This window comes from Rhagoletis zephyria, unplaced genomic scaffold (assembly GCF_001687245.7).
Source record: "Rhagoletis zephyria isolate East Lansing unplaced genomic scaffold, Rhagoletis_zephyria_1.1 Rzeph_scaffold_00696, whole genome shotgun sequence".
In the NCBI taxonomy this organism is placed as follows: Eukaryota; Metazoa; Arthropoda; class Insecta; order Diptera; family Tephritidae; genus Rhagoletis; species Rhagoletis zephyria.
Window position 1 is genome coordinate 170946 of NW_016157780.1, and position 18872 is coordinate 189817.

Below are 18872 nucleotides of genomic sequence, written 5' to 3' on the forward strand. Positions count from 1 at the left end.
AATAATGTTTTCAGATCAAAAAAGGGTAAAATTGAAAACCTATAAAGGTTATTTGATTAATTTTGTTATTAAAATAGTTATTTCTATATGTTTTTTTTAGTCATTCGAAAAGCTCTACAAGGTCGGAGTGGTCATAGGGACCCAAGTATGGTATACCGATGGATCGACAATGGACGAAAGGAGTCGTACTTGAACCAAGATTCCAGAAGAGTATGCCAATGTGCACAAACCTAACCATATTTCTGGCGGAAGCTTTCGCAATCAAAGTCGTGTGTAAGAGAACGTCTTCGTAGAAGGACAAATGGAGCCGGAATAAATATTATGTCGGATAGTGAGGCAGGCAGCATTAAACGCCTTAGACTCTTTTAGAACGGCATCAAGGCTTGTGAACAGTTGAAAAACTCGTGTGTTGTGTCCCGATACATGAAGGATTTGAAGTGAACAAAAGGGCTGAATGTCTCGTAAAACGTAGAGCCTCAATGCGCTTGCATTTCTGCGGGACATCTAAAGGACTTACTGTAGAGCTACTTAGGCGCTGGGTAGAATCCCAGATTGCTGTCAACTGGCCCAAAGTCTAAAGGGAATGAGACAATCAAAAAGATTCCTAACTCCTTTCAGGACGAACTTACGGGTTACATGATAGGCCAGTGCAAGTTAAGCTATCATTTGAATAAAATAGGGCTTTCTGCAAAGATAGACTTTAGGTTTTGTGGGCTGGTGTGACCTTGGAAAACGATAATCTTGTTGCTCGAAAATTTGGTATTTTACTCCCTCCAATTTGCTTAATTTTTCAAACAACCTGAGGTTGGAGTGATTAGCACAATAGATCTTGTCTGATGTACTTAATAGTAGCAATAGGGATGCCTTAAAGCTGACAAAACGGGTCGTCTGTGTAAAGTGTTGGACAGAGTACAAATCTGTATTATCCTCATATAAGAAAAAATTTAGGAGAACCAAGAAAGTTAACTGGAGGTACTTCTACGGAAGCATTGAGAAAACTTACGACTGAAGTGAGTATCCGGACAGGCACTTGCTCGAGGTGGACCCGCCACCAAGACACGTCAGAAGGCATCTCTACGAACTAAAGAATGAGTTCCAACTGTACCCGGAACTGTATAGGCCTTCAGAGGTATACTGCCAACACCTTCACTAACTGCGGTCTTGTGAATGCCGTCATAGAAGTATAATCATCGTCTGTAGGAGAAAGTGAGCTTCAATTGCCGAGGGAGGCCCGCATAACTCTGTCTCAATCGCTGTCTGGATATTGCAGTAGATGAAACTCCCAGACTAGACCTCGACATACCCAACGCATGTCCGGCATATGAAGGTTGTCCTCACGACGCCAACCACCTCTTTATACGGCCCCGGAATCTAACTCAACTAGCTCCCCTCTCCTCTGGACCGACGCGGCCAAACAGTTAGCTTTTCTCGGTTTCTTTCCAAATAAATTATTTAAAATAAAAGTTTTTCTTTAAGTAAGGAAATTTCGCCATGAATCCAAACACATTTTTTGATATTCTATACAACGACTTCCAAATACTCTCCAAAGTTCTCTTCACTGCTTATGCGTAATATTAGTACCATAAAAAAAGGTAAAATTTGGGCCCATCTTTTCATTACGTAGTTGTTAGGATGAGGGCGGCGAAAATCCTCTGGCTGAACCCTCCGAGAGGGTGCCGCCTGGGCAATGGCCTTGTACAACTCTTCTCTAACCGGTGACTTGTCGGAGCGTGCGAGCATCGCACGACAAGTGCTGAGAAGAGAGCTTTGTAGAAGGCTAGCAGAGGCTGTCGTACAAGCATACATGTCTTGCTTTCGTGTCACAGCTGAAGCTGGGGATGTATGAGTGGCTACAGCTATGGTCAGAGGTGTCTGGCGGCAGGCAAAAAACGCTAAGGGTGGGTTCCCTGAATTAAAAAAAAAAAACCAAAATGGAAGTACAACGACAAGTAGAAGATCGGGTTGGGATATCAACCCAAACGTCGGTGGGAGATGTGATTGCTACCACCGGCGGGCGCGCAGTAGGAGTACCTAATTCTCCGCAGCGTGTCGCCAGCGGTCACGCCTCTGTCAGGGTGGATGCAGGCTCTGACAGTTGTAATGCGACTGTCAATGACACCGAAATGCAAGCAAGTAACGATGATTCTTCGGTTGACTCGCCCATAGACTTTGAAAGCTTAGATAGAGGTCCAAAAGCTGGGAAAGCGCCTACAAAGTTCCCAGTAACTACAAGCTCAAGCAAAGATCCTGCTAGCGAGTACAGGGTGCAGCAAGGACCCACCAGGCAAGGACGTAGAGCTCTCGCTAAATATAAGGCAGCAATCAGGAAAACATTGCTTCACGGTGGTAATCACACTCTTACGAGGAAGGAGCGAGAGGCAATTGCGAAAAGTAGAGAATACTTTTCAAAAAACCCAAGGTTTGAACCAGAAGACCCCAATTTCGTTAACTGTATTGAAGAAAACGTTACAAAACGCTTCAGTGAGAGCCTTTTAAATGATATCGAACAAAATGGTAGTGAGAAACAATTGAAGATTTTCGAAGAAACCACTACGATGCGTTTTAAAAAAAGAAAACCACAGCAGTACGTAGGAAAAGAAAGGCATGTGGTGCATAAGCGTGCTCGTCCACAAACACTTGTCACTACAGACGACCGACCAACCTGTTCCAAGAAGGCGGTCAAAGACCCCGAGGTGGCCAAACAAGATTTTATCGTGGCACTGATCGACCGCAGCCATCCGGGTGGAGAGATCACGGCGGAACAGTGGAAACAAGTAGACGCCAAAATACTAGAGACAATCGTTATGTGGGTTAAGGCTGAACCAGAAGAACCCACGCCCTCGTTTGATGGATCGGGATGGTGTAAGGGTGTAAAGATTCTTAAATGCAATGATGAGTACACTATGCAATGGATCACAAAGGTCGTTCGGGAGCTCGACGGATTATGGGACGGTGCACAGTTGGCGGTAGTGGCTAAAGAGGATATTCCAAATTTGCCGCGCGCAAAAGTTCGAGTACCTAGTACGATTAAACCGGAGGTCGCTTTACTACTACTTCAAAGGCAAAATACCGATATACCAACAGAGAATTGGAAGGTGATTCACCAAGGTGAACCAGACGCCAACGGCCTGGATTTGATTCTTCAAATTAATAAAGAGGCAGAAGATAAGCTCTACGCACGTTTCGGCAAGATGTTTTTGGGTACAGATTCTGTCTACCTGAAACTCAAAAGACGTCACCCTGAGGATGGTAATGTGAACACGCTGGATGACGAAGAGTTAGAACAGGACTTCGGTACGTGATTAGCAACCGCGGTCACTCATATTTATTCCAGAAATAAAGAAATGGTGAGGGGGGGGGGGGGGGGGGGATAGTTATAGTATGTTGGCCAAAGACGCACCCGGAGGGATGCGGATCCAGTTTCAAGGAAGGCTCCACTACGGCGTCTGCCACAAATTGTCAACGATTTCTTCGTAGTGATGGTAAGAAAGTCTAAATTTCCCACACTAACTTAAAACATTCTTAATTCTGGTGTTATTTCTGGTTTCAGCTTGGACCAAGTAACGATAATTGCTATTGAATACATCAAACACAATTTTTAAGCGCCATACAAATAACCGCTAAGGCTGAAAGTGGAAACCGAAAGCTTTGCATAAAGTGGTAGGTGCGAGCGGAAATTCACACCGCTGCCAGCGAGCCGGAATTAACGTAATTTTTGAGGTGAGTCATTTTTTATGAGCCTGTTAGAATATTACGCAAGTTGAAGGACTTCTGAGGAAACTAGCCCTTAATATATTACTGTGGACGCGGATTCGAAAGCGTCTCCGCGCCGAAGACTCGCAAGTTTTTCACCTTTAGGTACCCTTCGGGTAGCAGAGAATTTCTTCCCAGCCATACATATAACTGGAAAAGCACTGTGTTTGTTACAGATCTTAAGCTTAGAATTGTTACTAACTAAAATACTCACCTGCATAGTTAGCTCCAACACCCCTTAAAATCCGATAACTTCTCTTGAAACTCACTGGAATCTAATCCCAAAAAGGGGATGTGAGGATTTTCAAGCAGATATGCTCTAAACGTTCAGCTCATAGTAGGCTTAGTGTGCCTGTCTGAGCTCATCGTCGATGGTACTTCTTGGTGGAAAGCGTTGTTCTTAAACGCTCCTCGTCGCTGACTCAGTAATAGATGTCATTTATATCCCATACTCCTTCTTCTCCTTCCTGCACTCTCGGCCATCTTTCTCATCTTTGGTGTGCACAGTAACGGCCGCTGCGTTCTTAGAAATTTGGTTAAGCATGAAGGTAGCCCGATTACACTTTGATTTATCGTCATCCTAGAAGACCTAGTTTTTTGCGTTTTAGCCGCTGGAGTGCTCCCTGCAGCAATTATCAGCAATATCGCAGTTACACTGATTTTTGCGAGATATTCCTTAAGTCCTGCGTTTTTCTGATTTTTATTTATTTTCGCTCATATTTTGTTCCCACGAGTAAGTACGAAAGGAGTGGTCCACCTCGGTAGATTCGGTATACCGTGGTATGGCAATTATTACAACCGATCTTGGTCGGGTGAAGCTATGAGGAATGAGATTTGAAAATGAAGACACACTATGCATTGACTGTTTTTTGGGAGTTTTTTGAAGTGAGGCACCATGCGTAATATCCTATGAATATACATATGTAACTATAAAATTCCTTTGACTAATTTGAATTTTTTTTTTCAGTTCTTCAAATCAGAAAGATGCTTGTTAAAAATCACTTAAAGTTCGGCGGCCTCAATTGAGCTTAAGCGTGGACATAAGTCTTATTACTATCTTGGAGAAACGTTCAAAAAATTTACAACACAAGAAAAGCTGGAAGATATTGCTTTTTAAATGACCTGCATTTGGTGAAGATTTTCGCCGAATAGTTTGACTTGATCAGAATCTCGGTTGCAGAATGGTTCGCTGACGACGAAGGATTAAAAAAAAAAACATTCTTTGAATACTTTGGCCACTAAAAGGACTAAGGTCAAGAAATCGCCAAATAAAAGTTTTCAACATCATCACCTAATTTCAACTGGAAACTTGGCAGACTGTGAGCCATAACTTTTCTTGCGATTGCAACAAATAATTTTTAAGCAAAAAACACAACCGACCTCAATGCTCATATAAAAATTTACTGTTAATGACATAAATCAAATTAGTATGGGACCACCTTTGAAGTATAACCTAAAAAAAAAGAATTATCGAAAACGGTGCCCGTGGTCCAGAGTTATCCGGTAATATACATACATAAAACATTCCCCCTCCTATATTTCATGTTTCCTTTCCAATTAATTTTATTCTCGAAACATTTTCTAATGATAAGTTTTAGACTATCACCATGCCATAATTACATATAAACAATACTTTGTCAATGGAATTTCAAAATGATAATTATAAAACACTTAAATGTACTTTAATCAATGTCTAGTTTTTTGAAGTTCCCTTGAATGCCGAATAGGTCGGAAGCATTTTTCGCTTTTCCCGGTCGCAATTTCTCATTGACTTGGTGGCGTTTCTCAAACTCCATCATATCAGCACGACTGTCTTTGAGTTTGCGGTGAAAGGTTTCTGAAAAAATAAAAATAAAAATAAAAAATATCGAGTGTGTCACCACGCCATTTACAGTTTTAGGGCTGCTTTCATAAGTAGGTTTTAAAATTTTTTTTGCCCTTTAAACACAAATTTTGTTCTCAAAAAATGTCATTGAAGGGCAGATAAATTTTGAAACATACTTGAGAAAACGGCACCAAGTATATTTTTTTCTAAAAAATCAAGGTATCGAAAAACATAAAAAAAGTTTTATGTCGAATTTCCACTAGGCACTGAAATGACAAAAAATGTCTGATTAATCTTTATAACATAATGACATTGGCATACACACTGGCGGTCAAAACTGAGTGCATGGTGATTTTTTGGTTTTCAATTAATTTTTTTTTTTAATTGTAGAAAAATTCAAAAGCTTCATTAAAACTTCGAACTTTTTAATTTTCTAAAAATTCAGCTTAAAAAGTTCAAAATTTTGATCGAAATTTGTTGAATATCTCTAAATTTTATATAATGTTTTTATAAAAAAATTAACCTTAAAAACATTAGGCGTACTCACTTTCCGCAGCATTTTAGGCGTGAACCTGCTATGTAGCAACTTTACACCTAAAATGCTACTCCACGTGAGCTCCCCTATTCACGCCCAACTTTACCATTAAAACTTTCCGAATGAATCCGGCATTAAAGTTAAACTGAATTAATGTTAAATGAAAATCTTATGAGTTAGTATTTTCTCACCTCTCATTTCTATGCATTCCGGCTCTTGGCCGCCATAGTCCTTGGGCAATATACTTTGCGGTACATGCTTGAAGAAATCTTCCAAATTACTATGTACATACAGTATACTGGTTAGTTCCTTTTTCATGAAGGGTGTCATTAGACCTAAAATTTTATCCATAAATGGTACAATGTTGATAAAATGAAATCCTATTAGACGAATAGCAGCTGCTTCCTGTGAAAAAACAGAATACCGTACATGAATTACATACATAGGTTCTAGAATAACAACTGTACTTAGTTGAATGATAAAACAAACTTTTTTTGAACTTAGAAAAATGAGCAATTTTTTTTTAACATTTAAGTATGTGCATTAGGGTGGATCAAAATCTAAGCAGCACCCCTTTGTTTTGTTCTAAGCACAAAATATGGCCACCGACGAAAATTTTAAAATGTTAATTTTTTTTAAATCGCAAAAATTTCACCAAACCTTGTCCTGAAATCTGAGAACCTCGGCACAATATTGAAACTTATTTATAAAGTAATAAACTTGCTGAGTTATAGCTGGTTAAAGTCAATATTTTGTCGAATTTTCGCAATTTTAAGAACAAAATAATGGGGTGCCCCATGATCTCCAGTACTTTAAGGACCGCCCTAACGTACTTGTAAGCAAATATGAAATCCAACAAGTTTTTAGATATAAAATATGTAAAGTAAAAATACTCACTTGCAAATAGAAGAGGAACTTCTTCATCTGAAATATGCCAATGCGTGCTACATGACCCAAAGTGACACCCTTCAAATCGATCACTATAATGTGACCCGGACGTATGCCATCCTCATACATCCATAAATCAAAAATCATGCAGTAACTGAAGAGACAAGGGCAGAGGAGCAGAGAGGGAGGAAGTGAGATGAGTAAGAAGATAAGTTCATAAAACAACGTATTTTAAAATATAATGCATTTTATAATTCCAGTGAAAAACCAATTTTTTTTTGGGCGAGGTACCCTAATGTAAGTACATGGGTCAATTCATGTCAAATCGACCAATGCACTGTGGGTAATTTTTCCCATTTTCGTCGCCAAAATTAATTATGGCCAAACAAGTAGATTATTTAACAAAACCATAATTTTTTATTGATTGGAATCCGACACATTTTTGCAAAAAAAAAAACCTTAACCCTAGACGACCGTTGGGTCATAAGGGGTCACGTTTTATTGTGATTTCATTGAAAAAGTTTGAATGCAGTTTTTTTTTAATATTTGTATTGAAGAAAAAAATTCCACCTAGTTACAAATGCAATATATAGAGTGGTTTATTTTAAAAAACGTTGCCAAATTATGGTCATTTCAATTGAAAACCGGAATGCTCTGAATTTCCTAATTTGTCTGTTGGAATCGACCATTTTTGATTTGGATGAATTTTGGTCAAAACTTTACTTTTACCATAAAATAAAAAATTAAAAAATTACAGAAATTCGAAATTTAAAAAATCATACAAGCAAAAACTTATATAAAATGTTGGCAAAATTTTTTTTGTGCAATACCTCTCACCGATCTTGAAAGATTATAAAAATTTCAGTGTTTTTTAAGACATGTATTTTTGAACTTAAAAAAAAAATATTACAAACTCTAAATTAAAATAAATTATAATAAAAAAAATCGTTCCACATAATTTTATTTAGATTGTGGATACTTTTTGAACAGCAGTAGATCTTCCTTAATAAACTTTGATCTCGATTTATATACATAAGTTTGGTCAAAAGGGAATTGCCATTAACGGACTATACATTTCCTCTAAGAAGCAACACTTTAGTGCTTTAGTGGGAGTGGCAGCACGGTCAAGAGTCAGAACGGGAATTGTAACGTGTTAATTGTAGACATCAGCTGTATGTGTATGTATGTATGTATGAACACTACAACAGCTTTATTCACTATTGAAGATTTACATATGTACATATGTATATGCATTCGATTACTATTAATTAGTAAACTAATTAGTCTGTAATTTATGTTACGTAATAACTCATAAATGTCATGAAACGAGCGGATTTGTTTTTCCTTACACACAGATTGACAACTTAATTGAATGATTTTTGCAAGTGAACTTAATTAAAAATATATCAGTTGCCGTATACACTTGGTCTTCGTTTTACGTGATTAGCCGAGAGTTAGAAACATTCGTACAGAAAATAAACAGGGTTATGATTTCAGACTTCGCCCATTCCTCCCGGGTTCTTTTGCAAATCGTAACAAACCTGATGACCAATGTTGCCAGATTCACAGTTTTAACTGTAAATTACAGTTGCAGTTACAGTTACAGATGCTTAAATTACCTGCTAGCACAAATTACAGTTTTTTTTTCGAAATTTCCAACTTCGTTTTTTAAGAAAAACGGAGAGACTCGAGGACTCGAACGGTCCAAAATTTCAAAAATATCGGTACAGCTGTTCTTGAGTTTTTCGCTTTGAAACAAACGGCTTTCAAAATACATAGATGGCAAATTAAAAATATTTTTTTATTAAATATTTCCTATGGAAAAATGTTTATGAATAGTTTTTTTAAATAACTGCAGGCATTTGAAATTAGTTTCAAGTATTTTCCAAACAATTGGAAGCATTCAAACATACATTTTTTTCTTTCACTTTTCTACATAAATAAATAAAAAACTAGAGCTTTTTTAAAAAAATCGTCACGGCTAGATCGACGCGAAATTTAATTATCTCTTATTTAAAAGAAAGAAACTTGAAATCGGTTCATATTTCGGCTCTCCAAATTGAGTTGTCCACAGCAACCTTTTTTGCCCCACTATGCGCCGCCCAAATTGCGCAATTTAAAACTCAATTTCAATTTGAAATCCTAAGCTGTTTACACTACCATCTCAATATCAGTTTATTTGATTGTTGTTGTTTTGTTGATTTTGCTTAGTTCGGTTTTTTTATTTGCTCGTTATTGAAGTTGGTTTTTCTTCTTTTTGTCCATTAGTTGAGGAAATTTCGTCTTAATTTCACTGAACCGGGTTGGGTGCCGTGGAAACTCCCCGTGAAGTTGAAATAGGGGGCACAATAGATCAAACACATAGCCTTAGATCAACATTAAACCCTGTAAACGCGTACTAAAAACCAATCAAGTACGTCGATATGTGTGCGGTGTAATGGCCGTATTATTATAAATCATAACGCTGGGTGTTAATTATGATCGCTTATTCTGTAGGAAACACTTAAGCTGGAAATTAATGAATGATTAGCGTAAAATATTTCATTTAAATACAGTACATACTACGAGTAAACATGTAAATATATATATATATATATATAGTTACATTGCTTTGATATGTGTGATTACGTACGTACCGGTTATGTCAAAAAGTAGCTCATAATTATAGGTTCTAGTACAATTCGTTTCGAATGCTTCATCATATTTTCACGTCTGAGGGCAAATTCATTTTTGTAGTAATATTTATGTGTACGTGTTGTAATTATAAATTACTGTACTTATCAAAAATGATTCGATGTAGTGAATGCTTTTGTCCATGACTGTCATTTTGTCATTCGACACTAACTCGGATTTTATGCCCAATTTTATGGGAAAGTCTTGTACTGAGAATGGAATTTAAGTATGTCAGCTAAATTGGTTTTCCTCAACACATGATTTGGCTGAGTTAGAAAAATTCTGCCCTAAAATACACTAAAAAAAAAAACCTTTTTAAAGCAACTGAATATAATTCTAATACTCAAAGATGCGAAATTTTTATTATTTTTACAAATTTGTTTTTGTTTTGCATGTTAAATTATGTGAACGGTTTGTTCTTCGAAAATCCAGCAAGAATTATCCAACACTCAAAATATCAGACAGTAAGAAAAAATTCTTCAAATTCTCTCTCATGTTGAGAAACTTGCAAATTTCTGCACGAACGCAAATTTGCAGGAATTTTCAAGTTTCCCTGCCAGATGGTGTCCCCGATTGCATTTCAAACATAATAAATTTTTATAGAATTTTTGAAATTGTTTCAGATGCACACAAACAGGATATCTATGTAAATTTCTGCTTGTTCTGACTTTCTTTAACATACATTTAAATTTCTTTATCGTACTATTTAGCTATTGGGTTTCTTAAATCAACTCTGGTTGCAATTGCATTCCGATTGCAAATAAATTTTTTTTTTTCATCCGAGTACAGTTCAAATAATTGGAATTAACTAAATTAATTATATCAACAAGTATTTACTTGCCTTTTTTCATAAAAAATCGCTGGATAATTTTTTGATCTGTACGAACGCGATTTGGGCAAAAATCGTGATAATTCGTACAAATTCGTACAATTTTTTTTTTGCTCGACGAACAGAACTTATGGCCCTTATTATGAGTTGCATTCGATTTTCGATCTTCGCTGGTTATCGAAGATCGAAAGTGAAATTCGTATTATGAGCTATGCAACCGTGTCGAAATTTTCGTTGAGTATCGAATTTTCTGTCGAACAGAATTTTGCTTTCGATGGGGTAGCGAAGTGTTAGAAAATTGTGAAAAATGTATGATTTTGCATTTGTTTTCTTACTTTTTGGCGGGTAGACACTAATTTTAAACAATTTTTTATCAATTTCATGCAGTTTTAACGTCGTGAATACAAAACACAAGCTCGAAAGGCTGCTTTACTTGTGAAGGAAATTCCCAATACTCAGTTGGCACGATCTCTGAGAACAAAAAATAGAGCTGTGGATAGTTTTAAAATATTTTAAATAGATTTGGCTCACAAACGCCTCTTTAGACAGTCGGAAGTTTTTAGTAAATCTGTAGACAAATTTCTTAAATATATTTTATGTCAAAATATATTGTAAAGACTACTCTTAAACTCTCTTAAACATTTACTACTCCTGGTCAGTTCACTAAACTCTCATCCTCTGACGAATCGTTGAACCCCAGAACTTCGTTGTACTAATTTTTACCACGTTTTTATAAACTTGCTTTCTTTTTTATTTCATTTTAATTTGCACAAATTTACATAAGGTGCGTTCGACAAATCGAAAATTTGTGATAGTTTTTCCAAATTTTTACTGGATGGCGTTCGATAACGACAAAAACTTATCCAACACACAAAAATTGAGAGAGCAAGCGTTCATTTTGATGCAAGAGAAGCGTTCATTTTGATGCCAGAGAAGCGTTCATTTTGTACTGGCAAAATTTTAGTCAGCAAAAATTAGTTGCGTTCGATAACAAAATTAGCCAACACCAGCCAACAATCAAAATCAAGAGAGTAAGCGAAAATTCTCTCCCAAAGAGATGAAAAAGCAAAAAAGTAAACGAACAGGCAATTAGCCATTAGGTGCGTTCGACAAGTCAAAAATTTGTAATAGTTTTTCCAAATATTTACTGGATGGCGTTCGATAACGACAAAAAATTATCCAACACACAAAATTTGAGAGAGCAAGCGTTCATTTTGTACTGGCAAAATTTTAGTCAGCAAAAATTATCCAACACGAAAACATATGATCACAAAACATGTGGTTGCAATTTTTGTAAACAAACAAAATTGCATTTTCCGAGTTTTGGTATTTATATGATAATAATGAAATTTTTTATGCTGATTTTTAATTTTTTCAAAGATTGGTATAAGAAAAAATTTCGTAACTGAACCTTAAACGATTTAGACTTGTGAGGTATCATTGGAAAGGTATTTTTCACCCTTTTTATTTCTTTTTCTAATTAGCTCATTCAAAGGATGAAAGAGAAATATAAGATGAACGGACATCATTCCAAGTTGAATTGTTAATATGTTGACATTTGAAAAAAAAAAAAATTGGGATGTGAATGACTTTTTTTGGCACATTAATAAAAATGGCGGGAAAATACCTTTCTATTGATACCTAATAAGTCTATATCTTTATTACGATTCCGTTGATAAGATTTTTAAATATTTTTATGCTGATTTTTTAAACTTAATCTGTATTGTAATTTTTTTTTTCAAAATTTTCTTAACGAAACTATTTTTATTCATAAAAAACTGCAATTTTGGAGGTATTTGCAAATCGGTTCCAGCGGAAAAATCGCAATTTTTTTTTGGTGATGCAGTCTAATGTACATGCATACATATATATGTACATATCTACATTAGCCCGTTATTAAAAAATAACCCCACTAACTTATAATAATGCAATGCCAAATGAGTATTGGCGGCAAAGTTACTAATCAAGTATCGCTGCACTCTAACATACATATTAGTAACAGCAATGAGTTGAAACTGTGTTGGGTCTTGGGTTAAATAATAAAAAGTTAAACCTAAAGCAAAAAAAATAGTATCATTAATATACCATCATAAGTGTGCATGTGTGCGCACAAGTGTATATGTATATAATTTAATTAAAACCTTCAAGTCAAAGTTCAATTCCTTTTTGCACGCAATGTTAATTGCATATATAATATAACATTTTTGACACTTAAACTTTTGTACATTAACTTTTATTATATTATAATATATTTTCTTTTGAAAAATACCCAACATATATAAAGCGATTTTGACCATATACCTACGAAACTATGCATAATCACCAAAATCAAAAATTTTAGAAATATGCCCATATATGTATGTACATATATATACTTTTTGCAAGACACCGGTGCACATCGTTTTGTATTTATCGGGAACTAAGCTTGGAAAAACCTAGGGGTTTTCAGAGAATTGTAATTATTTACTTACAGTTTCATGACATCCACAAAATTGAAGTTCGAGGCATTTGTGTCCGCTAACTTTCCAATGATAACACGATATCCATCGGATGTGGTTTGTGGCAAAGGGCATATGGAACTGTAAGAAGTTTTTTACACATACAGTAATAAATAAAATTCATAAGTAGTATATATAGTATGTAGTATACATATTTTAAAGTCAGTTAAGAAATAAAAAAAAAAACATTAATAAATCATAAGAGCTATGTATGTATGTATACATATGTACATTAGACTGTGCCAAAAAAAAAAAAAATTCGCCGCACACCTTCTAACCTGAAGAGCGCACTTGTGCACATAACGGTTGTTTGTAGTAGCCTAAAGGAATCGATATAGATAAATGTACACACATAAATGCTCAGAATGAAAAGCGAAATCGATTAAGCCATGACTGTCTGTCTGTCCGTCCGTCCGTCCGTCTGTTCACACGATAGCACGAGTAAAAATTGAGATGTCAACGGAAGCGAATTTATTCACTTAATATTTGGCAAGAAATACGTTCATAAAAAATGTTTGAAAAATGGGCGTGGCACTGCCCTTTCTAGTGGGAGTCTTGCTTTGCAGGACAAAGTTGCGAAATAAGGCGCAGTCTAATGTACATACATACTCGTAAACTGTTTAACGTTTTCCGTTTCTAGTTTGGCTTCGATCAGCGTTTGCGTACTCTTGAATAATTTTCTTAAATTTTGGAGGGAATTGTTAATTATGTAAGCTATTTGTTTATGCGCAATCATTACTGGCAGAATAGTTAAGTTAGTCGAATAAGCCTAATATCTGCCTTTCTGCTTATGAACCACATACTGACGCTCTTGACCAACAAATGGATGACGATAGTTAGTTAATGTAAATTTTAGTATTAAAATATGCCCAAAATAAAAAACAAGTTTTTATTGCTTTAAAAAAATTTACACGAATATTACATACAAACAAACAGGAATTTCGGAAAAAATATAATTGAATCTTAAGATTTGCATTTTTTACACGCTACACAGAAACAAATTTGGCTAATAAAAATTTAAAGATTGTCTTTATAAATAGTTCTTAGATGAAGGGGCATGATAGATGGTTTTGCCAGAAAAACTTTTTAAACTTTTGCTTCATAACAAAATATCTCTTTAAATTTTTTAAAAAGTAAAGAAAATTTATTTTATGGGTTAACAGTTAGAGCTGTAAACTACTAACATTCAAATAGGATTAGTGAGCTAATGAGATGGACAGATCAGCTAGCAACAGCTCATTAGCACTAGAGCGCTGTATCGAGCTCACTCTGCCCGCTGTACGGTGAACGAAGAACATGGAGTTTGCTAACGCCCCCACAGCGAACGTTCCGTTTCTCACACTGTAGTGCCGCAAAATTTGTGTAGAAGCTATGTCTCTTGCCGGAGGACATATCGGCCAAGAAAATATCGTCTAAAATAGCCTCCAGGCTCTATGCTACGGGGTAGGTTTGTCCTATGGACACAACGGTATAGCCTCAACACTAATCGGATAGCTTGACTACATGATCTGCACTCTGGGACGAACTTCGAAGCCATTATTGAGGTCGAAGTCTGGCTTGAGGAGTGTTGCCTTGGTAAATGTCTAAAGAGTTGGGTCGAAGATGAAGAAAGGTATAATGGCGCCAGTCGTCTGCGAGGAGCTCGGTCTCAACAAATTCTATAAGCTACCGAACTACAGCAAAATTTTCTAGGCGGAAGTAAGTATTTGCCATAAGGCGGGTGGCGGATCTAGCAATAAACAGATGAATCTCTATATCGACAGTCAGGCTGCGCTAAATGCGCCACCATCGCACAGCAAACTATGCTGATAGAGAAGGTGCCAATTTCCCTTCAAGCGATTTACGGCCAAAATCGCTTAGACGGATACAGCGCCAAATAAGAGTAAGATCAAATGGGAGCTTCATCTGTCCATGGTCCGGAAAGCGCAGAAGGTGTGGACTAAAACGGCAAGGTGTTCAGGATTATGTGCAGAGCGTATGACAAGAGGGAGGACGTTAGGCTACTGGGGGTGTTCTAACAGGACATTGCCTGCTGGCATCGCTCTCGACAAAGATAAGATTTAAACGAGAAGCAGAACGAAAGATGCGGCGAGGAGCATATCTTCTGCGAGTGCCTTGCTCTTTGTTTGCCAAGAGGACTGCAATGTTCTAATCAGCGATTAGCTGTCTAATGTGGTGGTAGTTTATCTGCTAACGCTATGGATCTTAACGGTACAGTGGCTAGCCAGCTTACCTAACCTCACCCGTAGAGATGAAGAAGATTTAGAGCACTTTATGGAGAGCTTAGGCGACGTAGAGAAAACTCCTTCAGATTGCCAGCAGGTAGCCGGAAGAAAATCGGAATGATTGAAGGCATATAGGGGTAGGTATGGGTGAGACCCTCTTCTGGGTATCACACAGTAGGGCCCTGTGAACTCAGAATGCACTCCGGGTTTGGTTGCAGATCGGGTTATCTGTTTATGTGATTATATTTTAGTGTCAGTGTTCAACAATTAGATACATTTAAATAAAATAATCTAGGTAGCTTTAAAGCTAAATAATTTGTTATTGGTTAATATTTTGTATACAATTTATCAGTGATTTTTCTCTGTGTAGAATTTTTCAAAAATCACGCAAAACTTTTCTTCGGCATTTTCATTCAATTTTCTTTTTTTTTCATTCACAAATCCATAGTTGACTTACACTGTTCGCATGGCACGCTGCAGCTCCGGCCGTTCACAGTCCAAATTCGCAAAGAAGTCATCACAATGCGTGCGTACCGTTAGATTGGTGTCCAGCACCTGTTTGGACATTTCCATGCTATTCTTGCAGGCGTGGAAGAAGTGTAAGGCCTCCTCTTCCAACAAATTCTGCATATGCGGTTGGGCGCGTATCCAATTGACGAACTTTTGCATCTCATCGCGTGAGATTTCCGGAAAGCGTGCATATTGCTCGTTCAAATCGGCGGGTTTCATAGCGATGTTGTTGTTGTCTTGTTAGAAAACAAATTCTAAATAATTACAAACACTTTCGCTTTTTTCAATTTGGTTTTGGAAATTAATTTCCTTTTATGCCAGCACTTTGCACTATGTTTCTTTTTTTTTTTAAGGACTAATTTTATCTAATAAACTTTGCTTTCGAATTCGCCTAAAGCCTGTTGCTTGCTGTTTGCTGCCTGCTTGGCTGCTGTAGCGCACTCTGCGTCGCGAATGAAATGAAATTTTGCTGTATACAAGTTTGAAAGCGAAACTGGTATGTAATTTTGCTGGTCGCTATTGTTTTTTTTATTTATTTTTTATTCACTTTTGTTGTTGCTGTCGTTGTAGTTGTTGCTGTTACCCTGTTTGTACAGCTGACAGCCGATTCACTTTTGTTGGCTTTCTTATAGCATTTTAGCGGTTTTATTGCTAATAATGTTTCTATTGTTGTTGTTGCTGCTATTACTGCTGCTATGATTACTTGAAAGTAAAAACATTCATCGCAAACAGTGGGCCGAGCTCCGTTTGCGATGCAGTAAAAGTAATTGGAGTCTGAAGTATTCAGGGTTAATCCAGGGGAACCTAATCAATGAAATGAAATGAATGATGAATATTTTTTTATCACCTGGACGAAGGCAGTCAAACTACAGTCCTCGTCCATGTCGATCTCACTCTAATTCCAAACGGCTGAAAATTTTCGAGTTTGCCTTTAAAAACTCACTGGTCTACTTCACTTGTTTAGGTGACCTAAGATTACGAGGACGCAGTAAAGAAGCTATACACTTCTCAGAACATCGCACGCTGGACGGTTATGGGGCGCATTGTGATGTCGACTGAGCACTTACTATCAGTACATAGCGAGATCCAACCGTGATTCCGGCTTCTAACGTAGGGAGCAACAGAACAGACACTTGCTTGAAGCAGAGTCTCCTAGAATGTACGACAGAATTCATCTCTATGAACTCATCGACGAAATCCAGACATACATACAGAATACAACCACTGGACTCGACGATGTACCGACAAGCCATCAACGAAATTCATAGAGAGTCTAATTCACAAACTTTCGCCACTGAAATATTATAATAGAAGCTCAACCGCCACCCATCGTAGACAAAGAGCTTCAGCTGCCTCGAGATAACCTTGAGGTCTGGATATTGTAGCTGATTTAAGTCCCGACTTGCGAAGTGTCACAGGACACCAACCAGCTCTTCATTTGCTTGCCCTACCCTGTTTCGATGGGTTACCGTTAGTTTAGGTAGGGCTTAATAGTGCTGCTACATAAAGAACAACCAGAAAAGGGCTTTTGCTCTTCTGATAACCCATTTACCAGGAGACAACAATGCCCAGTACAGACTTACCGTAGAGATTGGGGCACAGCAAGATGTCTGTTCACCTGGTCTTCAGTACGATGGCGCTGTGGATGTATATACTTATGAAGCGAAGGAATGGTCCGACCTCATGGTCAGTACCCACTTCGACAGTCTTATGGCCGTATTCATAAAAAATAAAGTAGCTTTATAAAAGGTTTATAAATTGAAAAATGTATGAAAACGTCAATTAGAAGTTATGCTCTACTTGAGGCCACACCACATAGTCATTGAACAGACCGAAAAGAAAGCCATTGTGATCTCAAGCAGACCTCGGGAAGTCGAGGGTCAGGGTGAATTGAACCCAAAAATTCCTGTAACATGATGACAGGAACAACCATTGAGAACTGGTTCCAGATCGAGCTAGGCAGCTAAGAGGCCGGGAAACAGAAAATGCTAGAAACCCTATTTCGGGTTCACAGCTAAATATTGACATGGCCAAGGCCATAATCTTCAGCTCCACTAGCTACGGCAAACCAAAAAAACATATCGGAAGCTACAACTGCAAAAGATTTGCGAAGCCTAGGAGTATGAATCGCCCAAAGACAAACCTAGGCCACGGATCATTGCAGGCTGCGAGCCCAAATGAACACCTTAGGAATTAAATCGTTATCGCGACAAACTTTTTTCTTGACCAGCTTGAACATTTTGAAACACCGTACGACTTTTCCCGCACGAAAATTACTATCCTCTGACTGTCAGTTTGTATGGATGGCCATTTGTTGCGTGTGGCACGTTTGGAAGTGTGCTCGCATTGACACACTCGTATGCATACATGTCGGCTGTGTTTCCGCGAGTGTGTGTGTGTGTGTATGTGTGTATAAGCGTGCGAGTGCATTTTATTGCACTTTTACATAACAATAAAACGTATTAGTAACGTATAAATTGTTTTTATACAATTTTAATTTCTGTTGTTGTTGCTTTTGTTGTTAATAAAGTATAACTCTTTCCATTAAATGACGTGAAAATTAATTTTCCTCTATCCACGTTTCATTACACATACCTACGTATGTATGTACGTATATATTTACGTCCAAATATACAATCAAATGCAATGATATTTTTGCAAAAATAATTATTTTAGCATTTCTTTGGAAATTGCTTTTACTTGTATGCATATGCATGCACGCAAGCAATCGTATGTACGTACATTAGAGCGCCTCAAGCTGCACGCAAAAAAAAATTTGGTCCCAGAGAAACGTAAAATATTTTTGGACATTGAAATTTGCCACAGTCTATATTACAAAAAGTTAAAATTGAAACATTATTTTCTGTATTGGCCCACAGAAAAAATAAATAAAAGTTCTCTTTGGCCAAAGTTCTAAGGCGACTACAATGAAAAAAAGTGAGTACGAAAGCTACGTTAAAACCGCGCTGGACACAAATATTATGGAGGAAATCAAAATGATAGCGGAAAGTTGTAGGGACCTTATGGTACTTTTATTCAAGTCGCCATGGGAACTGCATTAAAAAGTTGCCGAAATTTCCGTGCACTAATTTGAAACTGTTGGCTGATTTGTGTGTTTATTTTTTCCCTTAAATTC

General features: G+C 37.0%; 2 protein-coding genes across 3 annotated transcripts; one reads left to right on the forward strand and one right to left on the reverse strand.

The window, feature by feature from the left end:
* The first annotated feature begins 1613 nt into the window (after positions 1-1613).
* LOC108361090 (uncharacterized) lies at positions 1614-4998 on the forward strand. The gene is made up of 3 exons (XM_017613623.1): positions 1614-3482; positions 3551-3720; positions 4721-4998. Exon 1 carries the CDS (start codon positions 1932-1934, stop codon positions 3300-3302), a length of 1371 nt encoding a protein of 456 aa, XP_017469112.1. The 5' UTR covers positions 1614-1931; the 3' UTR covers positions 3303-3482; positions 3551-3720; positions 4721-4998.
* Positions 4814-18513, reverse strand: LOC108361091 (alpha-tocopherol transfer protein-like). Of its 2 annotated transcripts, XM_017613626.1 has the most exons (6): positions 16793-18513; positions 15684-16705; positions 12975-13082; positions 7011-7155; positions 6305-6518; positions 5331-5590 (listed from the first exon to the last, which is right to left on the reverse strand). In XM_017613626.1, the coding sequence occupies exons 2-6, from the start codon at positions 15953-15955 to the stop codon at positions 5436-5438; spliced, it is 894 nt and encodes a 297-aa protein (XP_017469115.1). In that variant the 5' UTR covers positions 15956-16705; positions 16793-18513; the 3' UTR covers positions 5331-5435. The 2 variants fall into 2 exon arrangements, with proteins under 2 accessions (XP_017469113.1, XP_017469115.1); XM_017613624.1 differs by having other exon boundaries at positions 4814-5590; positions 15684-18513.
* Between the last annotated feature and the right edge of the window lie 359 nt (positions 18514-18872).